This window comes from Moschus berezovskii, chromosome 4 (genome assembly GCF_049115385.1).
Source record: "Moschus berezovskii isolate FMDL1 chromosome 4, NW_MosBer_1.0, whole genome shotgun sequence".
Classification (NCBI taxonomy): Eukaryota; Metazoa; Chordata; class Mammalia; order Artiodactyla; family Moschidae; genus Moschus; species Moschus berezovskii.
In genome coordinates, this window is record NC_142463.1 from 90,439,559 (window position 1) to 90,461,089 (window position 21,531).

At 38.2% G+C, this 21,531-nt stretch overlaps 1 protein-coding gene across 2 annotated transcripts in view; it reads right to left on the reverse strand.

The window, feature by feature from the left end:
* Window positions 1-1,053: 1,053 nt before the first annotated feature.
* Window positions 1,054-21,531, reverse strand: part of DRAM2 (DNA damage regulated autophagy modulator 2) — a 29,051-nt gene continuing 8,573 nt past the window's right edge. The window contains exons 2-8 of one of the 2 annotated variants that reach the window (XM_055402673.2): window positions 20,312-20,456; window positions 15,133-15,200; window positions 13,360-13,499; window positions 3,857-4,034; window positions 3,249-3,331; window positions 2,531-2,623; window positions 1,054-2,010 (exon numbers count right to left, since the gene is read on the reverse strand). In XM_055402673.2, the coding sequence (XP_055258648.1) occupies window positions 1,903-2,010; window positions 2,531-2,623; window positions 3,249-3,331; window positions 3,857-4,034; window positions 13,360-13,499; window positions 15,133-15,200; window positions 20,312-20,442 (801 nt within the window). In that variant the 5' untranslated portion in view covers window positions 20,443-20,456 and the 3' untranslated portion in view covers window positions 1,054-1,902. Of the gene's footprint in view, window positions 2,011-2,530; window positions 2,624-3,248; window positions 3,332-3,856; window positions 4,035-7,816; window positions 8,047-13,359; window positions 13,500-15,132; window positions 15,201-20,311; window positions 20,457-21,531 lie in introns of those variants that run through there. The other variant, XM_088835568.1, reaches the window with a different exon arrangement.

Below are 21,531 nucleotides of genomic sequence, written 5' to 3' on the forward strand. Positions count from 1 at the left end.
GAATTCATGTACACCTGGGGCGAATTCATGTCAATGTATGGCAAAACCAACCAATATAATATTGTAAAATAAAACAAAAGAAAACAAAACAAAACGCAACTGATCACCATCACCAATAAAAAGCATTCAAGAATAAAAAAAAAATAATAAAGTTGTTATTGTACCTCTAAGTTCTAATATGGAAGCACAAGTTCATGTTCTTCCCTGTGCCATCTTTCCCCCAAATAAACTATAATTTTATGAACTTTGATTTTATCTGTTTTCTTCTTACCATACTGTGGTCCTTCACAACTTGGATTACAGCTTCTTTGAGGGACAGCACTCAGGACTAGATACTATTTCACAGATGTGGTTGCACATGATGAAAATCATGATTTTCAGAGGCATGAAAAAGATGTTTTATGGTTTGTACTGAAAATTTTTTCTAGTGATGTCAGATTTCAATCAGCGTTTACTAAAATGTTTCCCATGTTCACTGTTGCTTTATATAGCTAAACAGTATTGTATTCCATTTTCTATCTTATAAGTCCAGAAGTCTTCAGAAACATTTTTTTATAACCAGCAACATTTTCATAATTGAAATCTACAGTTCTACCATATAACCATCCTCCCTTAATTGCTCCCTCTTACACTTTAAACTTTTCCTTACCATCTTTTATTTTGGCTATGGACCCACTTCTTCTAAAAGGAAAAACCTTGTTAATCTTCTTCAGAGATTCTTTTGCAAATCAGTTGATCACTGGGCACCTTTCAGATGAGTGTTTTCTTCTTCTGAATTTTATCTGGGATCTGTAAAGCATTCTTTATCTGCACAGATAAGGATTCAAGTAGAAGTGCTCCAATTACTTGCATGTCCAGAGAGAAAGAAACTTATTTTGGTGGGCGCATGTATCATAAGTATTCAGAACCTAGTTTTTCTGGATTGCTGTTTCTATCCTTTAGAATTGGGGTTCTACAAAGATCACATCCCATCAAAAAAGGTCCAACATGTTCAAGGGTTCTTTTTCAAATAATTATAATTTGCTATAAATGAAATCTTAAGAAACTCTTGAGTACAATTTGAGGTGACTTTTATTTTATATTAATTATATTTGCTATTATTCACAAACTTCTCAGCCTTGTGGAGGAACATTAACCACTGTTTTATACAAAATGTAACTGGAGTACATTTACCTATAGCTACTTTTCTCATTCATTAGTAATTAAAATTTCACATCAGAGACTAAGCTTCATGAAACAAGTGCAAGCAAGCATGTGTGATAGACCATTTAGCATAGTATCTGGACTTGTGGCAGGAATCAAATCAGTATCCACAGAATATCTTGTGTAAAGCTTAAGCAATTAAAGTGCTCATGTGAATTCCGGTCTACTTCCCTTTAAAATTGGATTCCAGAAGAAATAAATTTTATAAAGACTATATGAAATGTATTAATATGGTAAAACTATTACTTCAAAACCCTTCTAAAGGAGATGTAGAGCATTGCTGATTATTTGGGGCCCTGAAACATTTCTCTTACATAAGTGCTCCAAAGAAAACGGTCTGGATTTTAATGGTTTCAAAAATGCAAAAAGTTGGATTTTGCAGACTGCTTGGTGCACTTCTGGTTGTTTCTCTTAAAAAAAAAAAAAAAGTAGAAAAAAATATACAATTTTGTAGTCCTTTGGTTTTACTTTCTGGGCTAAAAAAGTATAGGCATAAATGTTTTTACATGATCCTCTTGAAGATGTCCTTTAAAATAACATCAAATGTCTTAATTCATGTCTCTTGATTATCACGATTCTTTCACGTCACTGTCAGCCTGATTAAACGGTTGAAAATTTCAGAGCAGAATAAGTAACTTTCATGGATATCTCCCCAATCCCTGAGAATCATAATCACCAAAGGTATATTTTGTTGTTTCATCATACATCTCTGGAAAGTAGCCATGTTCGTTCATTGTTAACAGGGCAAGGAGCAGTGTCATAAAGGGTTAATCCATGTAAAGTGGCTTCGACCCGTAAAGAAATTTTCTGGAACAGAAAAGAAAATTACATATAGAAGTTTGCTCCTTAAAGACAGATCACATGTTCAATATATTCTGAGAACATCTTGGGATCAGGAATGTAAACCAATTCTAATGAGGAACAAGAGAGAGACGGCTGTTGTACTGCCAAAAGTATCATCTGTAGTACCAACAGAATTGGGAAAAACAAGGCTCTTTCCCCAGAAGTTCCTTGGTTTTCTCTGGTTTCTATGAAGAATCAATAAAACTAAATACTGAGGATGGCCTATATAAATGAAGCCTGAGTTGATAAAAACTCTCTGAGAGAATATACGCAAATTTAATCGTTTTACAACCCTACTTTCAAGGCTTAACCTTGCTAACAGAACACTATTTCTCAAAGCACAGAAACAAATCATATTAGAAGCTCCTCTTCTGGCTCACTGCTTAAGAAGTTAATTTTTGAAAAGGCGAGAGTTGCCTATAGAAAGTTTCTTATTCCACCAAAGGAAGTTTGACAGCATATATCTAATTCTACATTTTCTTACCTGAAAATCACGAATATAAGTCAGGAAAAAACCAAAGAAGGAAAGTGACATAGACCATTCTGCTGCCGTAGTAATCATGTGAAGAGCATAACCCTTAAGTGACAACAACAACGACAAAACAATTCTGTGAAATTTCATTGATATAACCTCAAATAAAAAACCTGTAATATTTATAAACCAATCAGTATTCTGAAATATCAACCCATGATTTATTTAACATATCTCTAGAATTAAAGGTGGACAGTAGAGACATCCTAAATGACCTATCACATTTTCATTTATAGCAAGTAAAATTTTCATTCAAATAACTAAGAACAGGAGAACTTAACTCTGTAACCAAGAAGTTACTGCCTTTTTCAAAGTCATGAGCCATTAAATGCCACTAAAAAAGTTTAAGTAAACAATGCTCAGGTTAATAGGTAGCTCAGTGGTATAAAGAATCTGCCTGCAATGCAGGAGATGCAGGTTTAATCCCTGGGTCAGGAAGATCCCCTGGAGAAGGGAATGGCAACCCACTCCAGTATTCTTGCCTGGAAAATTCCATGGACAGAGAAGCCTGGCAGGCTGCAGTCGACAAGAGTCCCAAAAAGTTGGATATGACTGAGCAACTGGACATGCACACATGTAAAAAATGCTCATGACAAACTTGATACTACATTCTGAGCATTAAAATATGGATTCTGATTAGGAGTATCTAGTAAATTATTTCAGTTCTTACTTTGTCCTCAGGGTTCCAATGGAGTTTCTGTACTATATCAGCACCAAAACTGCCATTGTACAAAAGTGATGAGCAAGTCAGCACTATTAAAAAGAAATAAGTCAAGGAAGAATCTCAAGGAAGACCTGTAAGTTTAAGTTAAATTCAAAATTAAAAACAGTTATCTTCAAAGATCTAAAAGGATCACACATATATTTGTTTCCAAGGCCCAAGCCCATTTTCTTAAAGACTTCATATTACATGGCATTAGTAAAATTTAAAATGTGCCCAGATTATTATGAAATGCTTTGCAGAGTTAGTCTCTCTTTGCTCAATAAATTCTTAGTTCTATCATAAGCTTTTGCTACACAATTGTTCTTAAGGAGGGCATCAATTCACCTTTCCTATCTTTGAAGTAAGTATGATTAGGCTATGTATTATCTTTGCTTCTCACTCAGTCACCATGTCCCAAGTAAAAATTTGAATTTCATGATTCAAATTAACTTAGGATTTAGTAAACCAAGGAGCTCACCCACAAAAGGCCTGTTTACAATATGTCAACGGTGTTCACTTAAATTTTGTTGTTCAATTCCCTTTCAAGGTTAGCCACATTTTACAGCAAAGGATACTGCTAAATGCACTTACTCCACACCAGATAACCAATGACAGTCTGATCCAGAAGACTTGTTTGCCATGAATTTTGGGCTGCATTTGGTAGGAAAGGATAGTCTGAACAAACATATATAATGACCCCATACCAAATGTGAGCACAGCTCCACACACATGTACAGCAAAAAAGGTGGTTTTCTAAGAGGTAAAAGGAAGAAATAAGTCATTAAAAGAAACTCCAAAAGCATCACAAACACAATATTTAGAAACACAAGTCCAGCAAATTCAACAGGACATTCACTGAGTAGGAAAACTATGCAGAGTCTACAGATTATTTCCTGAGATAATTTTCTCTCAGTATTCAGCATAAACCTGAAAATTACAGTCATCCAAATTAATTCACATGCCACTAGTGAAAACATGATAGTAATTACTCATTTATTCATTTAATCACGCTTTTTTGGGTGCCTATTATGTGTCAAGCTACTGTTCTAAGCATTTAGATATATGAGTAAACAAATCAGATAAAAATTTGGCCCTCACAGCTTACATTCAAGTGAAGGAACACAAACAATATAAAATAAACTTAAGAAATAATTTCATATATGTTAAATAGTGATATGGATTATAGAAAAAGAGTAGAAGAAAGTAAAGAGAACTAGGATGGTTGGGAATGCAGGAGGCAAGGAGTATCAACTTAAATTCAAATAAAATCTAAATACAATTTAAAGGTTCAAGAAATTAAAACAGTCTTCCTTGTTTCTAGTTTGACTTGTTTTGATAAATTATACAAGAAGGGATTAGCATAAATTGCAAATTTTTTCTGTTACCTTACTCTTTGTTTTTGAATTAATTTATTGTTTTCCTTTGCCTTACTCTCATTAATATCCATTTACATTTTACTTTTTACTATATATGCCCCTGTTTAAAAGTGATGACAGTAGCTCCCCAAAAATTCTATTATCAAAGCTTTTGGCTGAAGTATTAGGTTGGTGAAAAAGTAATTGTGGTTTTGAACCATGAATTTTAAATCACTGCAACTAAGCTCAAACATGTCTTTATTAATCAAAATAAGAACCATCACAATGACACATTTTTGCCAATGAGAAATAAGTTTGTTTATTCCTATAGCATAAAAATCCTTGCCTTGAGATTCAACAAACTCTTGGAAAGCATTTTCTGCCTTCTGCTAGTTGTGGAAGCATTTCCCTGCAAAAAGTTGTCAAGATGCTTGAAGAAGTTGTAGTCAGTTGGCGAGAGGTCAGGTGAATATGGTGGATGAGGCAAAACCTCACGGCTCAACTTGTTCAACTTTTGGATGCTGTAGTGGAGAAGAACTGGGCCCTATCTGTTGACCAATGCCAGCTGCAGGCATTGCAGTTTTCAGTGCATCTCATCTATTTGCTGAACATACTTCTCAAATGTAATGGTTTCGCTGAGATTCAGAAAGCTACAGAGGATCAGATAGGCAGCAAGCAGACCACCAAACAGTGACCATGACCAAGTTTGGCTTTGGAAAGTGCTTTGGACCTTCCTTTCAATCCAGCCACTGAACTGGTCATTTCCCATTGCTATATGAAATCCACTTTTCATCGCACATCACAATCCAACTGAGAAATGGTTTGCTGTTACACAGAATAAGAGAAGACAACACTTCAAAATGACTTTTTTGTGTGCAGTCAGCTCATGAGATACCTACTTATCGAGCTTTTTCACTTTTCCAATTTACTTCAAATGCCGAACGACAATACAATGGTTGACATTGAGTTCTTCAGCAACTTCTCGTGCTGTTGTAAGAGGATCAGCTTCAATGATCCTCTCAATTGATTGTTGTCAACTTCCAACAGCCAGTCACAGTGCTCCCCCCATCTTCAAGGCTCTCGTCTCCTTTGCAAAATTTCTTGAACCACCATTGCAATGTATGTTCCTTAGCAGTTCCTGGGCTAAATGCGCTGATGTTGGACGTTGTCTCCACTGCTTTACAACCCATTTTGAACTTGAATAAGAAAACTGTTCAAATTTGCTTCATCTAACATCATTTCCCTAGCCTAAAATAAATGTAAAATAAACAGCAAGTACTAAGTCATTAGCAAAAAAAAAAAGTGAGAAATGTGCATTAAAATAGTGTATAACATAATCACATTTACTTAAGAATGTATTCCAATATCAAACAGCAAAGTTAAACAATGAAAAATCACAATTACTTTTGTACCAACCTAATACAGTTTTCTAAACTGATGGTGTCTGTGTCATTTGGTTGACAAGATACCACACAGCACATGGGATGAGGGTATGACTCTCTAGTGTTCACTGCAGTACTATTTTCAATAGCCAGGACATGGAAACAACCTAAATGTCCACTGACAGATGAATGAATAAAATGTGATACATACACACAATGGAATATTACTCAGCCATTAAAAGGAATGAAACAGTGTCATTTGTAGAGACGTAGATGGAACAAGAGTCTATCATAACGAGTGAAGTAAGTCAGAATGAGAAAAACAAATATCGTTTATTAACACATATATGTGGAATCTAGAATGGACATGTAGACACAATGGGGAAGAGGAAAGTAGGACAAACAGACAAAATGGGACTGACATAGATACACTACCATGTGTAATACAGTTAATAGGAACCTGATGTATAGCACCGGGAGCTCAGCTTGGTGTTGTGATGACCTAAATGGGAATGATGCAGGGGGTGGAGGATGGGGGGTGGGGGGGACAGGGAGGAGGGGTGGGAGCAAGGTCCAGGAGAGAGGGGATATGTTCCCTGGTGGCTTAGATGGTAAAGAACTTACCAGCAATGCGGGAGACCTGGGTTTGATCCCCGAGTTGGGAAGAAGATGTCCTGGAGAAGGGAATGGCAACCCACTCCCATATTCTTGCCTGGAGAATTCCATGGACAGAGGAGCCTGGTGGACTATATACAGTCCATGGGGTCACAAAGAGTGGGACATGACTGAGCGACTACACTTTCATCGCTAATTCACTTCATTGTACAGCAGAAACTAACACGGCATTATAAACCAATTACATTACAATTAAAAAAGTAAAATTTAAATTAAAAGAAAAAAGAGGGTATGACTAAGGTAACAGAAGAGAGATTAGGTTTGGGGTTGGTTCTCTCCTTCTACAATCAACTACGCTAATTCACATACAGTCTACTTTTTTAGCTGAAGGTGTAAGAAGTCTCAAGTATAAAGAAATGAAGATAACAAGTTACTCGGATTCTTTTGGAGAAAGTGCTACTTTGATAAGGTTTGGGATGTTTTAACTGGCAGTAAGTTATGAGCACTGGGAAGGGAAAAAAATAATTGTTACTATCACCTAGGGTCACAGAGAAAAAAAAAATTCAGCACCCATAAAACAATACAAAATGGTAGTATCTTCTTGGTTCATGTGAATTTACCAGTATATATGGATAAAGGCTGCAAAAAATGAAATTGACATAGGGCTAAGAGCAGGATTTTTCTCCTTAAAAATATTTTCACATATATTTGCTGACTGAAAAATATGCAAAAGATAAAAGTTGAGTGTGTGCTGTGTTTAGTTGTTCAGTCATGTCCAACTCTTTGTGACCCCGTGGACTGTAGCCCAAAAGACTCCTTGTCCATGGGAATTCTTCAGGAAAGAATACTGGAGTGCCACACCCTCCTCCAGGGTATCTTCCCAACCCAGGGATCAAACCCAGGTCTCCAGCACTGCAGGCAGATTCTTTACCATCTGAGCCACCTTGAGAGTTATATTTGGAAGACTTTCTGAAGACTTCAAGTCCAGGAGGTAGCCTCTCAGATAGCTCTAAGAAACTGTCCTGAAGAGGTAAGGGAGGAGCCAGATATATAGAAAGTTTTGCAACAAAGATGACTACTATTAATTAAAGAAAACCAGATATCTCAACTTAGTTTTGTGCTTTTCTATATATGTAAAGATGCAAGAGCCTGGGCTCACTGAAATCATTCCTTTGAGAAGCACCTTAGCTATCTAGGTCCAGTATCCAGTTCCCATCCTGAGTCCCCTCAGGGTGCACTGCTGGGCGGTGGCTGCAGGGGCTGAAGGCTTGGCAGCTGGGAGCCCATCTGTCTCCATGTTGAGTTTTCTCAAGGCTCACTGTTGGGGACGGCTGTAGTGGCTTGATGACTGTGATATCCTTTGTTTACTGATGTGGCAGGCAACACACATTTTTCATTCACATATTGATGAAGCTAAATACAGATATAGTCTGATCAATGCCCACATGTGATCAGCACACAGTTCTATCAACAAAATCCCACAGTTAAAAAGAATACTATGTTTATAATCAGAATGGAGGTGTATAAAGCTGGTTTTAACTGATAATTTTGTCATTTAGAGACTAGGGAAACAGCAAAAGATCTTGAAATGGGCAACAGATACTCTTTCAATAGAATGCTAGAGCCTGTGGGAATGATTCTATAGAAATGTTAATTGTACTTGGCTTTGTTTAGGCTATTTTGCAGAGAGAACTTGTACAATGATAGACATTATGTGTAGAGATAAAAGTTAACTTATTGAAAATGCATAGTAACACAAGTAATCAATGTGAATAGAAAGGCATACAGTGTCCTACTGAATGCAACCGACTTTCACTTTGTGAATAATGACCAGTTTTGTTAGTTTTGAATCTATAGTTTAGAATCTATCTGCAAATTCATTTGAGCATTCCTTTTCTGACTTAAAATTGTATGGTACTTTGACTTCTTTTTGAAGTGGTTTCCAGTATCCACTATTCCTCTCAATAATTAATAAATTAAATGCAATCTTTGACACATGTACCACAATAGTCACAATTTTATCTTCTTTAAAAATATATCATTTAGGACTTCCCTGGTGCTCCAGTGGTTAAGAATCTGCTTGCAATGCAAGGGACACTGGTTCAACCCCTGGTCCAGGAAGATCCCACATGCCACAGAGCAACTGATCCCATTGGCCACGACTACTGAGCTTACATGCACCCTACAGCCCATTCTTCACAACAAGAGAAGCCACCTCAATGAGAAGCCTGTGCACTGCAACTAAACAGCAGCCCTCGATCACTGCAAGTAGAGAAAGCCCTCACACAGCAAGAAAGACTCAGCACGGCTAAAAAATAAATAAATCTTTAAAAAAAAAAAAGAAAAAAATATATATCATTTAACAAAGACAAAAACATACTCCTTGACAAAGACAAGACAAATTATAGGGGTATGTGTGTGATCAGGGGCAAATGTTTGCTACAGAAATTATAAACCATGTATTGAATACCCTGTAATCTTCACCTGAAAGTTTTAATGAAACTTAAAAACTAGTCATGTATGGATGTGAGAGTTGGACTATAAAGAAAGCTGAGTGCCAAAGAATTGGTGCTTTTGAGCTGTGGTGTTGGAGAAGACTCTTGAGAGTCCTTTGGACTGCAAAGAGATCCAACCAGTCCATCCTAAAGGAGATCAGTCCTGAGTGTTCATTGGAAGGACTGATGCTGAAGCTGAAACTCTAATACTTTGGCCACCTGATGCGAAGAGCTGACTCATCTGAAAAGACCCTGATGCTGGGAAAGACTGAAGGCGGGAGGGGAAGGGGATGACAGAGGATGAGATGGTTGGATGGCATCACCGATTCAATGGACATGAGTTTAAGTAAACTCCAGGAGTTGGTGATGGACAGGGAGGCCTGGACAGAGTCGGACATGACTGAGCGATGAACTGAATGATATCCCTTCCAAAGTCTCCTTGAAGATAAATTTTCTAGGAAGGAAGAATGCCATGTGACAACAGAGGCATAAATTACAGTTATGCCACCACAAGCCAAGAAATGACAAGAATTACTAAAAGCGGAGAGAGAGGCATGGAATAGATTCTCCCTCTGAGCCCCCAAAAGGGAACCAACCCTACTAACATCTTGATTTCAGGTTTCTGGCCTCCTGAACCCTGAGAGAATAAATTTCTCTCATTTTCTAATATCCAGCTTGTGGTATTTTGTTATGACAGCTCTAGAAAATCAATATAGACTCTTGCCTAGTTATCCCTTCCAAGTTTCCTTGAGGATAAGTTTTTCTAGGGTCAACTAAAGAATGTCACTCTGGACCTACAGGGATTAGCGCTGGTAATCATTGATCTTCAAAACACTCTGAACAGAGCTCAGGGCAGAGATCAGGAACGAAGCACTCTGTGTGCTGCAAGAAACTGGCACAACAGGCCTTCAGAGGTAATTTTATGAACCCAAATTCTTGTATCCTTTCATACTTAGAAAAGCACTAACTTCGATAGTCCTGCCTTATGACTAGCAGCAACTTTCTATGAGACGTGTGTCCGACTGAATGTACTCTTTCTCCAGTATCACATATACACTGATGGGAGCCCCCTTAACTTCTCTGGAGCGGTTTCCCAAAGTGAACTCAGAGGATGCCTCCAGGCTGCCGTCCTCAGTGAAAGTGAAAGTCGCTCAGTCGCGTCCTACTCTTTGCGACCCCATGGACTGTATAGTCCGTGGAATTCTCCAGGCCAGAACACAGGAGTGGGTAGCCTTTCCCTTCTTCAGGGGATCTTCCCAACCCAGGGATTGAACCCAGGTCTCTCGCATTGCAGGCAGATTCTTTACCAGCTGAGCCACAGGGGAAGCCCTCATAAGTCCCCAAATAAAACTGCAATTCACATCTCTCACATGGTATATTTTTATTTCAGTTGACACACTAGGATGGGAAAAATTCCTAAACACTGAGGACACATATTTGCTTTGCTGCATTTTTTTTTTTTTTTTTGATTGTTTGGCTGTATGCTTGCAGGATTTTAGCTCTCCAACCAGGGATTGAACTCAAGCCCTCTGAAAGAGAATCCATCTGCCAATGCAGGAGACATAAGAGACGTGGGTTCAATCTCTGGTTCAGGAAGATTCCCTGGAGCAGAAAATGGCAACTCACTCCAGTATTCTTGCCTAGAAAATTCCATGGACAGAGGAGCCTGGCAGGCTACAGACCATGGGACCGCAGAGAGTTGGACACAACTGAGTGACTGAGCACACACACACAAAAACTTTGGCAGTGAAAGCACAGAGTCTTAACCACTAGACCACTAGGGAATTCCCTTGCTGGAGCTTTTATACACACTTGTTTTCAAAGAAACTAAATAATGCAATTTTTTAATTCAGAATTTTCAAAGGCCATATTGTAATTATTAGGTTGCTTTAAATGCAGACAATCACAGTAATCACAGGGAATTTTTTATCCATCCTGCTTAGTTCCTTTAGCCCCTCTCAATAAGTTATCAAATATTAATACTTAGTATGAATCCATGACTGTGCTAAGTACTATGTTCAGCTCAGTTCAATTGCTCAGTTGTGTCCGACTCTGCGACCCCATGAACCGCAGCACGCCAGGCCTCCCTGTTGATTACCAACTCCTGGAGTCCACCCAAACCCATGTCCATTGAGTCGGTGATGCCATCTAGCCATCTTATCCTCTATTGTCCCCTTCTCCTCCTGCCCCCAACATTTCCCAGCATCAGGGTCTTTTCAAATGAGTCAGCTCTCCGCATTAGGTGGCCAAAGTTAGGTGCTGGGTATACAATGGTGAATGAAACCACTGAGCTATACTTAATGGAGAAATATATCAACTTAAAAAATTAAAAATAAATTTAAAAAACATAAATAAAAGATTATACTGACAGAAATGCTGCAAAGAAATAGTTTCCAGAGGATTAGAGAACAAAAAGAAAGAAAACCTGAAATTTACAAGAGGAAATCTACTGACAAAAAAGACTGCCCTGAGGAAATAAAAGTCTGCCTACATCTATTTAGGCTTGGTTTGTAGCATGTGCAACAGAAGAAACAATGTATGAAACAGAGTTAAGTAAACCTGTCTTATTCAAGGAACACAGAAAGACTCCTGTTATGTATAATATAAGGAGGGGCAATGATGCAGCATGAGGCTATACAGGTAGACAGCAGTCAGATTACACAGGACCTTTTGATAATTAAGCAGCTTGGTAATTTAACAATTTTTTTTTTCTCTCTTGATTTTATCTCTTTTCTAGTGACCTTGGACCTGTGAGCTTTAAGCAGGGGTACAAGGAAATAGGAATGAGGTGTACATATATTTCTAAAAGATTACTTTGGCTGCAGCATCAAATTAAAGGGAATGCAGAAGAACTATGAGGGAGGCTAAGACAGTAATCCAGAGGAGAGGCGGTGAAATTTAAACTGGTTGAGAAGGAGATGGTAGAGACAGTCGGAAAAAAAAAATGGAGAAGCAGATGATTTCAAGAAATATTTAACAGATAAAACCAACAAGTCCCTACTTTAAAATAAAATGCTTGCCTCTCTTCCAATTTAAGCTCTGCACGTATAAATCCTTTGTAGACCTGGTTTGTGTACAATTTTTCCTATATGAATCAACTACAGTTTGTCTCTGCAAGAGAGAAGTGGGGAGAAGAGAGGCATTTAACTCACCATTTTAAATAAGCAGTGAAAGTTTACCTTAGAGAGGAAGGAAGGAGAACTGTTTGCTATGTGAGTAATGCTACAGGGTTTGCTTATAAACAGGCAATGAAGCCATGAGTAACAGATGTACAGCATATTCATTCAACAGGTCCAAAGCTGCATGAAAATAGATATTATCAAGAGAAAAAGTAATTTGACTCAAAATTACAAGGTCAATGAGACCCTTGTGATAAATGTGAATTAGAATGGAAACTGAAAATAAAGAATGTATACAAATATAAACTGTTTTAATGACTGAAAGAGATTAAGGGAGAAAGGCAGTTTTGCATGGGTGCTATCAGGAACTCCCACTGGAATTCACTGGGCTGTGTAAAAAATTATCAGCTACTAATAGAAGTAGTATTTTAAATGTGAAGGTCACTTTGCAATCCATTTTTACTATACAGTGATGAGAGATATTGTTAAATCGATCAAGGGATAACTGGAGCAAAGAATCACTATCCAAATACTAAAAACCCCCAAACACATTTTTAAACACTGAACTATACAAACCGACTACAGAAGGCAGGACTGTATTTGTGGTAGACAGCTAGCTAGCTGTCCACACAAATTTCTGTATCCCTTCCATAGAATAGAGTTGCCCTGGGAACTGCTGCCCATCAAGATTTTATTTCCCAGCCTTTCTTGTATCTAGCAAAAACAAATGTGAGTAGAACGATATGAGTCACTGCCAAGTCAAAGTTTTTAAGAAGCAGGTGTGAATTTTGCATGCTTTCTTTGTTTCAGGCAGCTAGATGCAGAAGACAAAAGAGTCTTAAGGATTTGAAAGCCCAAAGATGGGCAGTGTGTGGACCTTAAATCACTGTGGAAGGTAAGACATCTACCAACCAAAAATACCAGCATGTGATGCATCTATGTAAAAAATAAACTTCAATTGTGTTAAGACACTGAAATTTTGGACTTTGTTATAGCAGCAAGCATTACTCTAATATCTGCTTGGATTATGTAATTGGACCTTTAGATTTCCTTTTTTAGCATGTATTTTTATGTACTTCAGGAAAATACTTATGCTAGGCTAAAACACAAACCTGGAAGTTTGCCACAAGAGAAAGTCCTAAACAACTCAGTAATCCAAGGACAAGGCCAGCCTTGTTTAATCTGATGATTCGATTCTCTTCAGGATTCAGAGCATGAACTTGCTTATAACGAACATAAATGGTCGCAACGCCTGGGAAAAGACAATCAGAAAAACAAAAAGTAATAAATAACTAAGGAATAAAGTTGCCAATAAAGAGCTCACAAAAGTCAGTGGTATCTAGAAACATGGAGTTCCCTGCCCTACCCCCTCCACCCCCTGACCTCGCTGCATGTGGGATCTTAGTTCCCTGACCAAGGATCAATCCCATGCCCCCTGCATTGGAAGCTCAGTCTTAACCACTAGACCACCAGGGAAGTCTCAAGAAACATAGTTTCCTTTTAAAGATATTCTGAGAGAAGAAAAAACAAAACAAGCAAAAAACCAGCTGTAGTTTCTAAAGAACTTTTAAGATTGTACTGTAAAACCACTATTATCTCTGTGTGAACTGAGCAAGTTCTTTGCTTCCTGTGGGCCTCATGTTAAAAGTATTTTGGAAAAATTTAAGAGGTAAGTTTGATGCTTTCTGAAAATCTCTAATAATAAATGTTATATAAAGCACAAACTGGGGGCTTCCTAGGTGGTGCTAGTGGTAAAGAAGACACCTGCCAATGCAGGAGATATGAGAGACGCGGATCCCTGTGTCAGGAAGATCCTCTGGAGGAGGGGATGGCAACCACGCCAATATTCTTGCCTGGAGAATCCCATGGAAGAGGAGCCTGGCAGGCTACAGTCCATGGTGTCCCAAAGAGTTGGATATAACTAAAGCGACTTCATACAAACTATTACATATGATTAGCATTCAAGTCTAAAGTAATTAGTTTGAAGAATATGGATAAGATAGACATAGGCAAAAAACACCAAAGGATTATTTGCCTCACTCTCATTTCATTTTCATTTCAGATTGCTAGAACTTGGCTCAATCAGATGCAGCGGTCAGTAACACAGGGGAAAAAAAACAAAACCTCCCTTGACTGTCCTTACTGGTTAAGAAAGGGCCAAATTAAACCTTCCATTGCAAAAATATTGCCAAAGAACTAAAAGTGTAGGAAACATACAGAGGTATACTTTTGTAGAGACATATTTCTGAAAACTTTAGTTATAAGATGAACTTCTGTACACTGAAATAATTTTAACTCGTTTGCCCTGAGCAAATAACAAACATGATATGGAAAAATCCAATTCTTTAAAACAATCACAATTGGTGGAAAAAGCATTATTTTAGTAAACCATTAATAAAAAGATTAGCTCAAAAAATAATGAAAGGAATGTAAAATAGTATAGTAGAACTCCATTTCTTTGGCATTAGAATATCGCTCAAAAATCAAAACAGAGTTTCATAGCTATTCTCAAGCTTCTCAATTGTTTATCTTAAAGGAATTTTGTTGAGGTTAGTTGTGGTCAGTGTGTTGATAGCTCTTTGTCCTCTACTGGTTGCTTAAGAAATCCCCTTAAGACCTCAAGGAATATTTGGTTATACTTTACAGCTTCTATTTGCATGAGTAGTCAAATAGCTCTGTAGATATTTTTAAAAGATTTATTTCCATAATTTAGCATTTCTAGACATTGTTTTTACTTTAAAAGAAACATATCTGTCATCAATAATTTAGTGTTAACCCTCCTTCAATGTAACTAGCAAGTAAAACAAATAACCCAACAGTACTGAAAGAATAAAAGGGCAATTCAGCTATAAATTTTGATTCTCAAAATCATTCTTACTACTTACATAAAACTGCGGCGATATTTAACATTGCCCCAAACAAGCATTTTTCTGGAGCCACCGTTCCAGTGTCACTAGAAGAAAAAAAAATAGGTATGAGGAGTCCTCATTAGACTTAGATATACATGTGTATTTCTTCTAATGGATAAGAAACAAAAGAGGTTATTTCAAATCCATTATCTTTTTATAAATTCCATGACTCAACCCTTAAGTTTATAATGAGAACATGACAATTTCAGCTATCAATATTTGATGTTCACTTTTTTCTCATATCACTTAAGGTTATTTCTTTTTCACATAATAGAATTCACTATAAATTGATAAAATAGCTATCCTTGTCATGTTGAGGCTGCATTACTAACTTAGTCAGGCACCATGTTTATCTGTCTCACCTGAATATTCCCTAAATACCAAAGATCCTTTCAGGCTCTTTGGGCATCTGTTGTTCTCTGCCTATAATTAACACCTAATTGTTTCTTGATTACTTTTTAAAAATATTTATCAAGCACCTAACAGGATTGTTGGACACGACTGAGTGACTGAGCTGAACTGAACAGGATTGTTAGACAGCATTTTAGGGACAAAAACACTGTGGAAATAAAAGAGACAAAGCCCTTGCCTTTGCCCTTCTGGAGATTCCACTCAAGACCAGTTTTGAGTTCTCTCCTCTCTACAGCCTAGCTGACTCATACAGCTTCCACAGCAGACTTCTATTAAAATCACAGATCACACTGTATTGCAATGTGTCTGTTTACATGCCTGTCTTTCAGTGCAGGGTGAAATGCATAGATCCTGATTAACAGCCCACCATTTACTAACTGGGGAACCTTGAGTATGTTCTATGTATACCCACAGTTGTCCCCTATCTAAAAAATGGGGCTATTAATTCCTTCCCAGACTCATCAGATCAACATAAGGAAATGAAACTGTGGTCATGCATGCAAAGTATCTAGCATGGCTGCAGGCACATGGAAGACACTCTGAACGTTAGTTACTTCCCCTTTCCTCAAACTACTGAAAAGATTGAAAAGACAAAGTCTTTATCCTAAAATTGAAGTAATATAAGAAACAGATAAGAAGGATCTCAACCCTGATAATGGTAATTTTAAAAAAAGAGGAAAGTCATATCCACTAAGGAATCAATAATATCTGGTGAATAATGTATCAAATACGGATTCTAAGGATTGCTCCTTCCCACTCTACAATGTTTCTTAAGACACAAAAGATTTTGTTACTATTTGATCATCTTCAGGGAGTGGGGCTTGTCTTTGCTTCTACCTTTCAATTTTTCAAGAATAAATTCGTATGTATTATTCTTATAATCAGAAAAAATCCATGGAACTTCCCTGGTGGTCCAATGGTTAAAACTCTGTGCTTCCAAGGCAGGGGGCATGGGTTTGATCCCTGGTCATGGAACTAAGATCCCATATGACGCACGGTATTGCCAAAAAATAAAAATAAATTAGAAAAAAAAAATCCATAATTTTAACTGTGGTATTCCAAATGATGCTCCTGCTTTGGATTACCCATAAGTTAACAACTTATGGGGCTTCCCAGGTGGCTCAGATGGTAAGGAATATGCCTGCAATGCAGGAGACATGGGTTTAGACCCTGGGTCAGGAAGATCCCTTGGAGAAGGGCATAGCAAACCACTCCAGTATTCTTGCCTGGAGTATTCTATGGACAGAGGAGCCCGGCAGGCTACAGTTCACGAGGGTACACAGAGTCAGACACAACTGAGTAACTAGCACTTTCACTTTCAAGTAAATTACAGCATGTACTTCCAAGATGGCTGGCTAAGTCTGCTCTGGATCTGAATGACAAACTGGCCTACAAATAAAAACAGCCAAGCCTCATCAGCACTGCATTTCAACCCAGTGGTCGTTCAGTTCAGTTCAGTCGCTCAGTCGTGTCCAACTCTTTGCGACCCCGTGAATCACAGCACGCCAGGCCTCCCTGTCCATCACCAACTCCCGGAGTTCACTCAAACTCATGCCCATCGAGTCGGTGATGCCATCCAGCCATCTCATTCTCTGTCATCCCCTTCTCCTCCCGCCCCCAATCCCTCCCAGCATCAGAGTCTTTTTCAGTGAGTCAACTCTTCACTTGAGGTGGCCAAAGTATCGGAGTTTCAGCTTCAGCATCAGTCCTTCCAATGAACACCCAGGATTGATCTCCTTTAGAATGGACTGGCTGGATCTCCTTGCAAGGAGGAGAGTCCAAGGGACTCTCAAGAGTCTTCTCCAACACCACAGTTCAAAAGCACCAATTCTTCAGCGATCAGCTTTCTTCACAGTCCAACTCTCACATCCATACATGACCACGGGAAAAACCATAGCCTTGACTAGACGGACCTTGGTTGGCAAAGTTATGTCTCTGCTTTTCAATATACTATCTAGGTTGGTCATAACTTTCCTTCCAAGGAGTAAGCGTCTTTTAATTTCATGGCTGCAATCACCATCTGCAGTGATTTTGGAGCCCCCAAAAATAAAGTCTGACACTGTTTCCACTGTTTCCCCATCTATTTCCCATGAAGTGATGGGACCAGATGCCATGATCTTCGTTTTCTGAATGTTGAGCTTCAAGCCAACCTTTTCACTCTCCTCTTTCACTTTCATCCAGAGGCTCTTTAGTTCCTCTTCACTTTCTGCCATAAGGGTGATGTCATCTGCATATCTGAGGTTATTGATATTTCTCCTGGCAATTTACACACCATTAAAAAAAATTGTCTGATCATTATTATATGTTATTTATATTATTATGCATATATTAAATACAAGTTCTTTTTTTGGCCACGTTGCATGGTTTGTGGGATTTCAGTCCCCCAACCAGGGTTCAAACCCAGGCCCTTGGTAGTGAAGTGAAGAGTTCTGACCACTGGACCACCAGGGAATTCCCAAATAAAAGTTTAAATATTTTGAAATATAAAAGACATTCTAACAATTTCTTCTTATACCCCAGTGGCTAGTCTTATGCACCCTACCATTCATAACTTGAATCAAGAGAACACCTAAAGCACACTTGCAGAATTGTCTCTAAACTGTAATTTATCTCTGAAGTGAAACTTACATTTGGTTATGTCATATGGGGACTGTAACAATAAAGTCTTTCAGGTAGGGTCTATGAGCTGAAAGGAACTTCACAGAGTATCTACTCTAACTTTATCATTTTTCAGATGAAGACATTGAGCCTAGGAGAAGTAGAAGAAAGTACCACTGAGTTTACATAGATTAAAATGTGGGAGAAAATTCTCCAGATAATAATACTAAGTTCATCAGCAAAAAAAAAATTAAAAGGCAGAAGACAGAGACAGAAAAGGAAGTATTTAGTGTTCTATCAGAAAATCACATGCAGTACCATCAGAGAACTGAAACTCTGATAAAGAACTCAATGGCCTCAAATTATAAAGAGCTCTTTGAAATGAAAGCAAATTCTCTAAGGGGAAATAAAAATGATGAAAGACTCTCATGAATATGTATGCTCTCTTAGAGTTACTACAGAATGAACTGGCTCTTTAAGCTACAGGTCCTTTGATCAGAGTGGTGAACAGTGGTGACTTATCAAAATTATTCCTAGAACTGGAAACTTAAATTCTACAATATCTTTGGATTTTATAAATCTTCTTAAAGTAGACTCAATCTGTTGGTGACCTGTGCACTACACCATACCATTGTGGAAATAATACATGAAATGGCATTACCCTGATCTCTTCTTGACATTTAAAATGGATACATTTAGCCTTTAAGTTTATCACCTTTCAGAAGTGCTCTATTTTCTGTGTTGGAAAGGCTATTTTTCAGAGGGTAAACATACAAATAAATGAAACAACTACTATAAACAACCAAACTGGGAGGATATCAACCAAGCCATTAATCATTTCTGGAGGGACAGAAACTAGAGGGAGGTTGGAAAAGACTTTGAATTTCACTTTTACAATCACTCTAGTACTGTTTAAAATGTGTTAAAATAAGCACATATTGCCTTTATAACTGGAAAAAAAAAGATTATGGACATAGCACATGTAATGAAGTACCCACACTTAAATCACAAGTAGTTTTGATATTTCAAAAACACTATCAACAAATTTAGATACTTAGTGTGTCAGAAAAATCTAGGCAACATGTCATAAAGAGTAAGATCATAGTCTCTAGAATCAAATGGCTTGCCTGGTCAAACTGAATATTGGTTCCATCAATTACTGAGTCATATGCCCTTGAACAAACAACCTCCTTGGACCTCATTTCTTCCTCTGTCAAATGGGGGTGATAGTTCCGAACTCAAAGGGTGGCTGTAAAGATTCAATTATTTAAAACTTATTTAAGAAGAATGCTTCAGGGAAGGCAATGGCAACCCACTCCAGTACTCCTGCCTGGAAAATCCCATGGGTGGAGGAGCCTGGTAGGCTGCAGTCCACAGGGTCTCGAAGAGTCGGACGTGACTGAGTGACTTCACTTTCACTTTTCACTTTCATGCACTGGAGAAGGAAATGGCAACCCACTCCGGTGTTCTTGCTTAGAGAATCCCAGGGACGGGGGAGCCTAGTGGGCTGCCGTCTATGGGACTGCACAGAGTCGGACACGACTGAAGCAACTTAGCAGCAGCAGCAGCAGCAAGAAGAATGCTTAGAACATTACCTTGTATGCAGAAAGCAGATCAATTGATATTTGCCATTACTGTTATCTTTGATAGAAAGTGAAATGGTTAGTCACTCAGCCGTGTCTGACTCTTTGCGACCCCATGGACTGTAGCCCACCAGGCTCCTCTGTCCATGGGATTCTCCAGGCAAGAATACTGGAGTGGGTTGCCATGCCCTTCTCCAGGGGATCTTCCTGACTCAGGGATCGAACTTGAGTCCCCAGCATTGCAGGCAGATTCTTATTATTGTTGTTCTAGTATTTTTGAATTGTAAGGGGAAAATAATTCCAACTCTATCTCCTGAAACCTTGAAAACTTATTTGGAAAACAGGCATTGAGGTGTCACAATTCACTAACTGGACCTTAACCATCTGTCTCCATATTTCTCTATCACACAGAAAGAAACAAATACAACTTCCTTTTTCTGCTTTTATTATTGTAATATCAAACATAGAATTTGAATTTCAAAATGTTAAAATTAAATGTTGAGTTCAATATTAAAACATGAATGATACATACCATTCTCCACAAAAGAATACATTTCACTGACCTGATATAAGGCAAAACAGGGTCAACATGGTGAAGTGTTATAGCAGTGATATATGAAAATATGAAAGCAGCTGCCGTCCAAATTACAAGGGCTGAAGGAAGGAAACTGAGGCCTTGCTGAAACCACCACATCTCAAACAGATCTCCTGAGGCAGAAAAAAAAAAAAAAACAAATTAGGTAAGATTATTCATGAGTAATCTATTCTACTTCAGCCATCCCATCCCACAAAATTGTACTTTTCATCCTCAGCTGTTTCACTTCTGATCAATTCCCATACCACCTCCTGACACCTGCTCTCCTTCAGTTTTGCAGTAAATGGAACCAGGAATCACCCACTTTCTGCATCCAGACACTCTTTCTCTACCCCATCTTTCCACACGTAATCAATTACCAAGGACTGTTAATTTCACCTCTTGGATTTCCCCAAATCTACCCCTTCTCTCCATCTTCACTGCTACTGCTCTACCTAAACCACCACCATTTCTTGACCAGATTATTATCACAACCTTCTAAATGGTCCTCCCTTAGTCTGGACCACAACCAACCCTGACTCTACTATACAATTTTTTTAAAAAAGCATTCTAAAATACAATCTGACCACTTTATTCTCCTCCAGAGAACCTTTCAGTGGCTCCCCCCATGCCCTTACAAGTTTTCTTCCCTCCTTAACACGGCCTATGGTCTTTTCATTGTCTGATCTCTATTTATTCAACACATCCCTATCTGGCCACTTCTCTGTCTGCTCCCAGTTCCCTGCCCTAGCTATCATCATCTTCACCATCAATGCAAAAACAGTGTTTACTGTGTCAGCAAGCCTACTAAGTACCTTAAACATATGATCTCCTTTATTCCTCAGAACAGAATCATAGTGGTTAAGAGAACTGCCCAAGGTCATAGGGCTGTAGTAGAGACAGTATTCAAACTCAAGGAGTTCCATTCTAACACCAATCATGATGCAAATCTCTTTCAGGTTGCCAAGTGTGCCATGCCCTCTTGCACACCTCTGAACCTGTTTTGTCTGGCTAAAAATAGTGTCATACCTCCTCCACTACCACACGGAAACTGCTATACATTTCAAGTCTCAACTCTTCTAGCTTCATCTGAGTATTCCTGCTTTGTTTCCGACATATACCACACATCACCACTCTCTCTGTTAAATTCCAGACTGAGGATGTTGGTAAGTAATAAGATGTCAATAATATTAATTAGAAAATATTAAT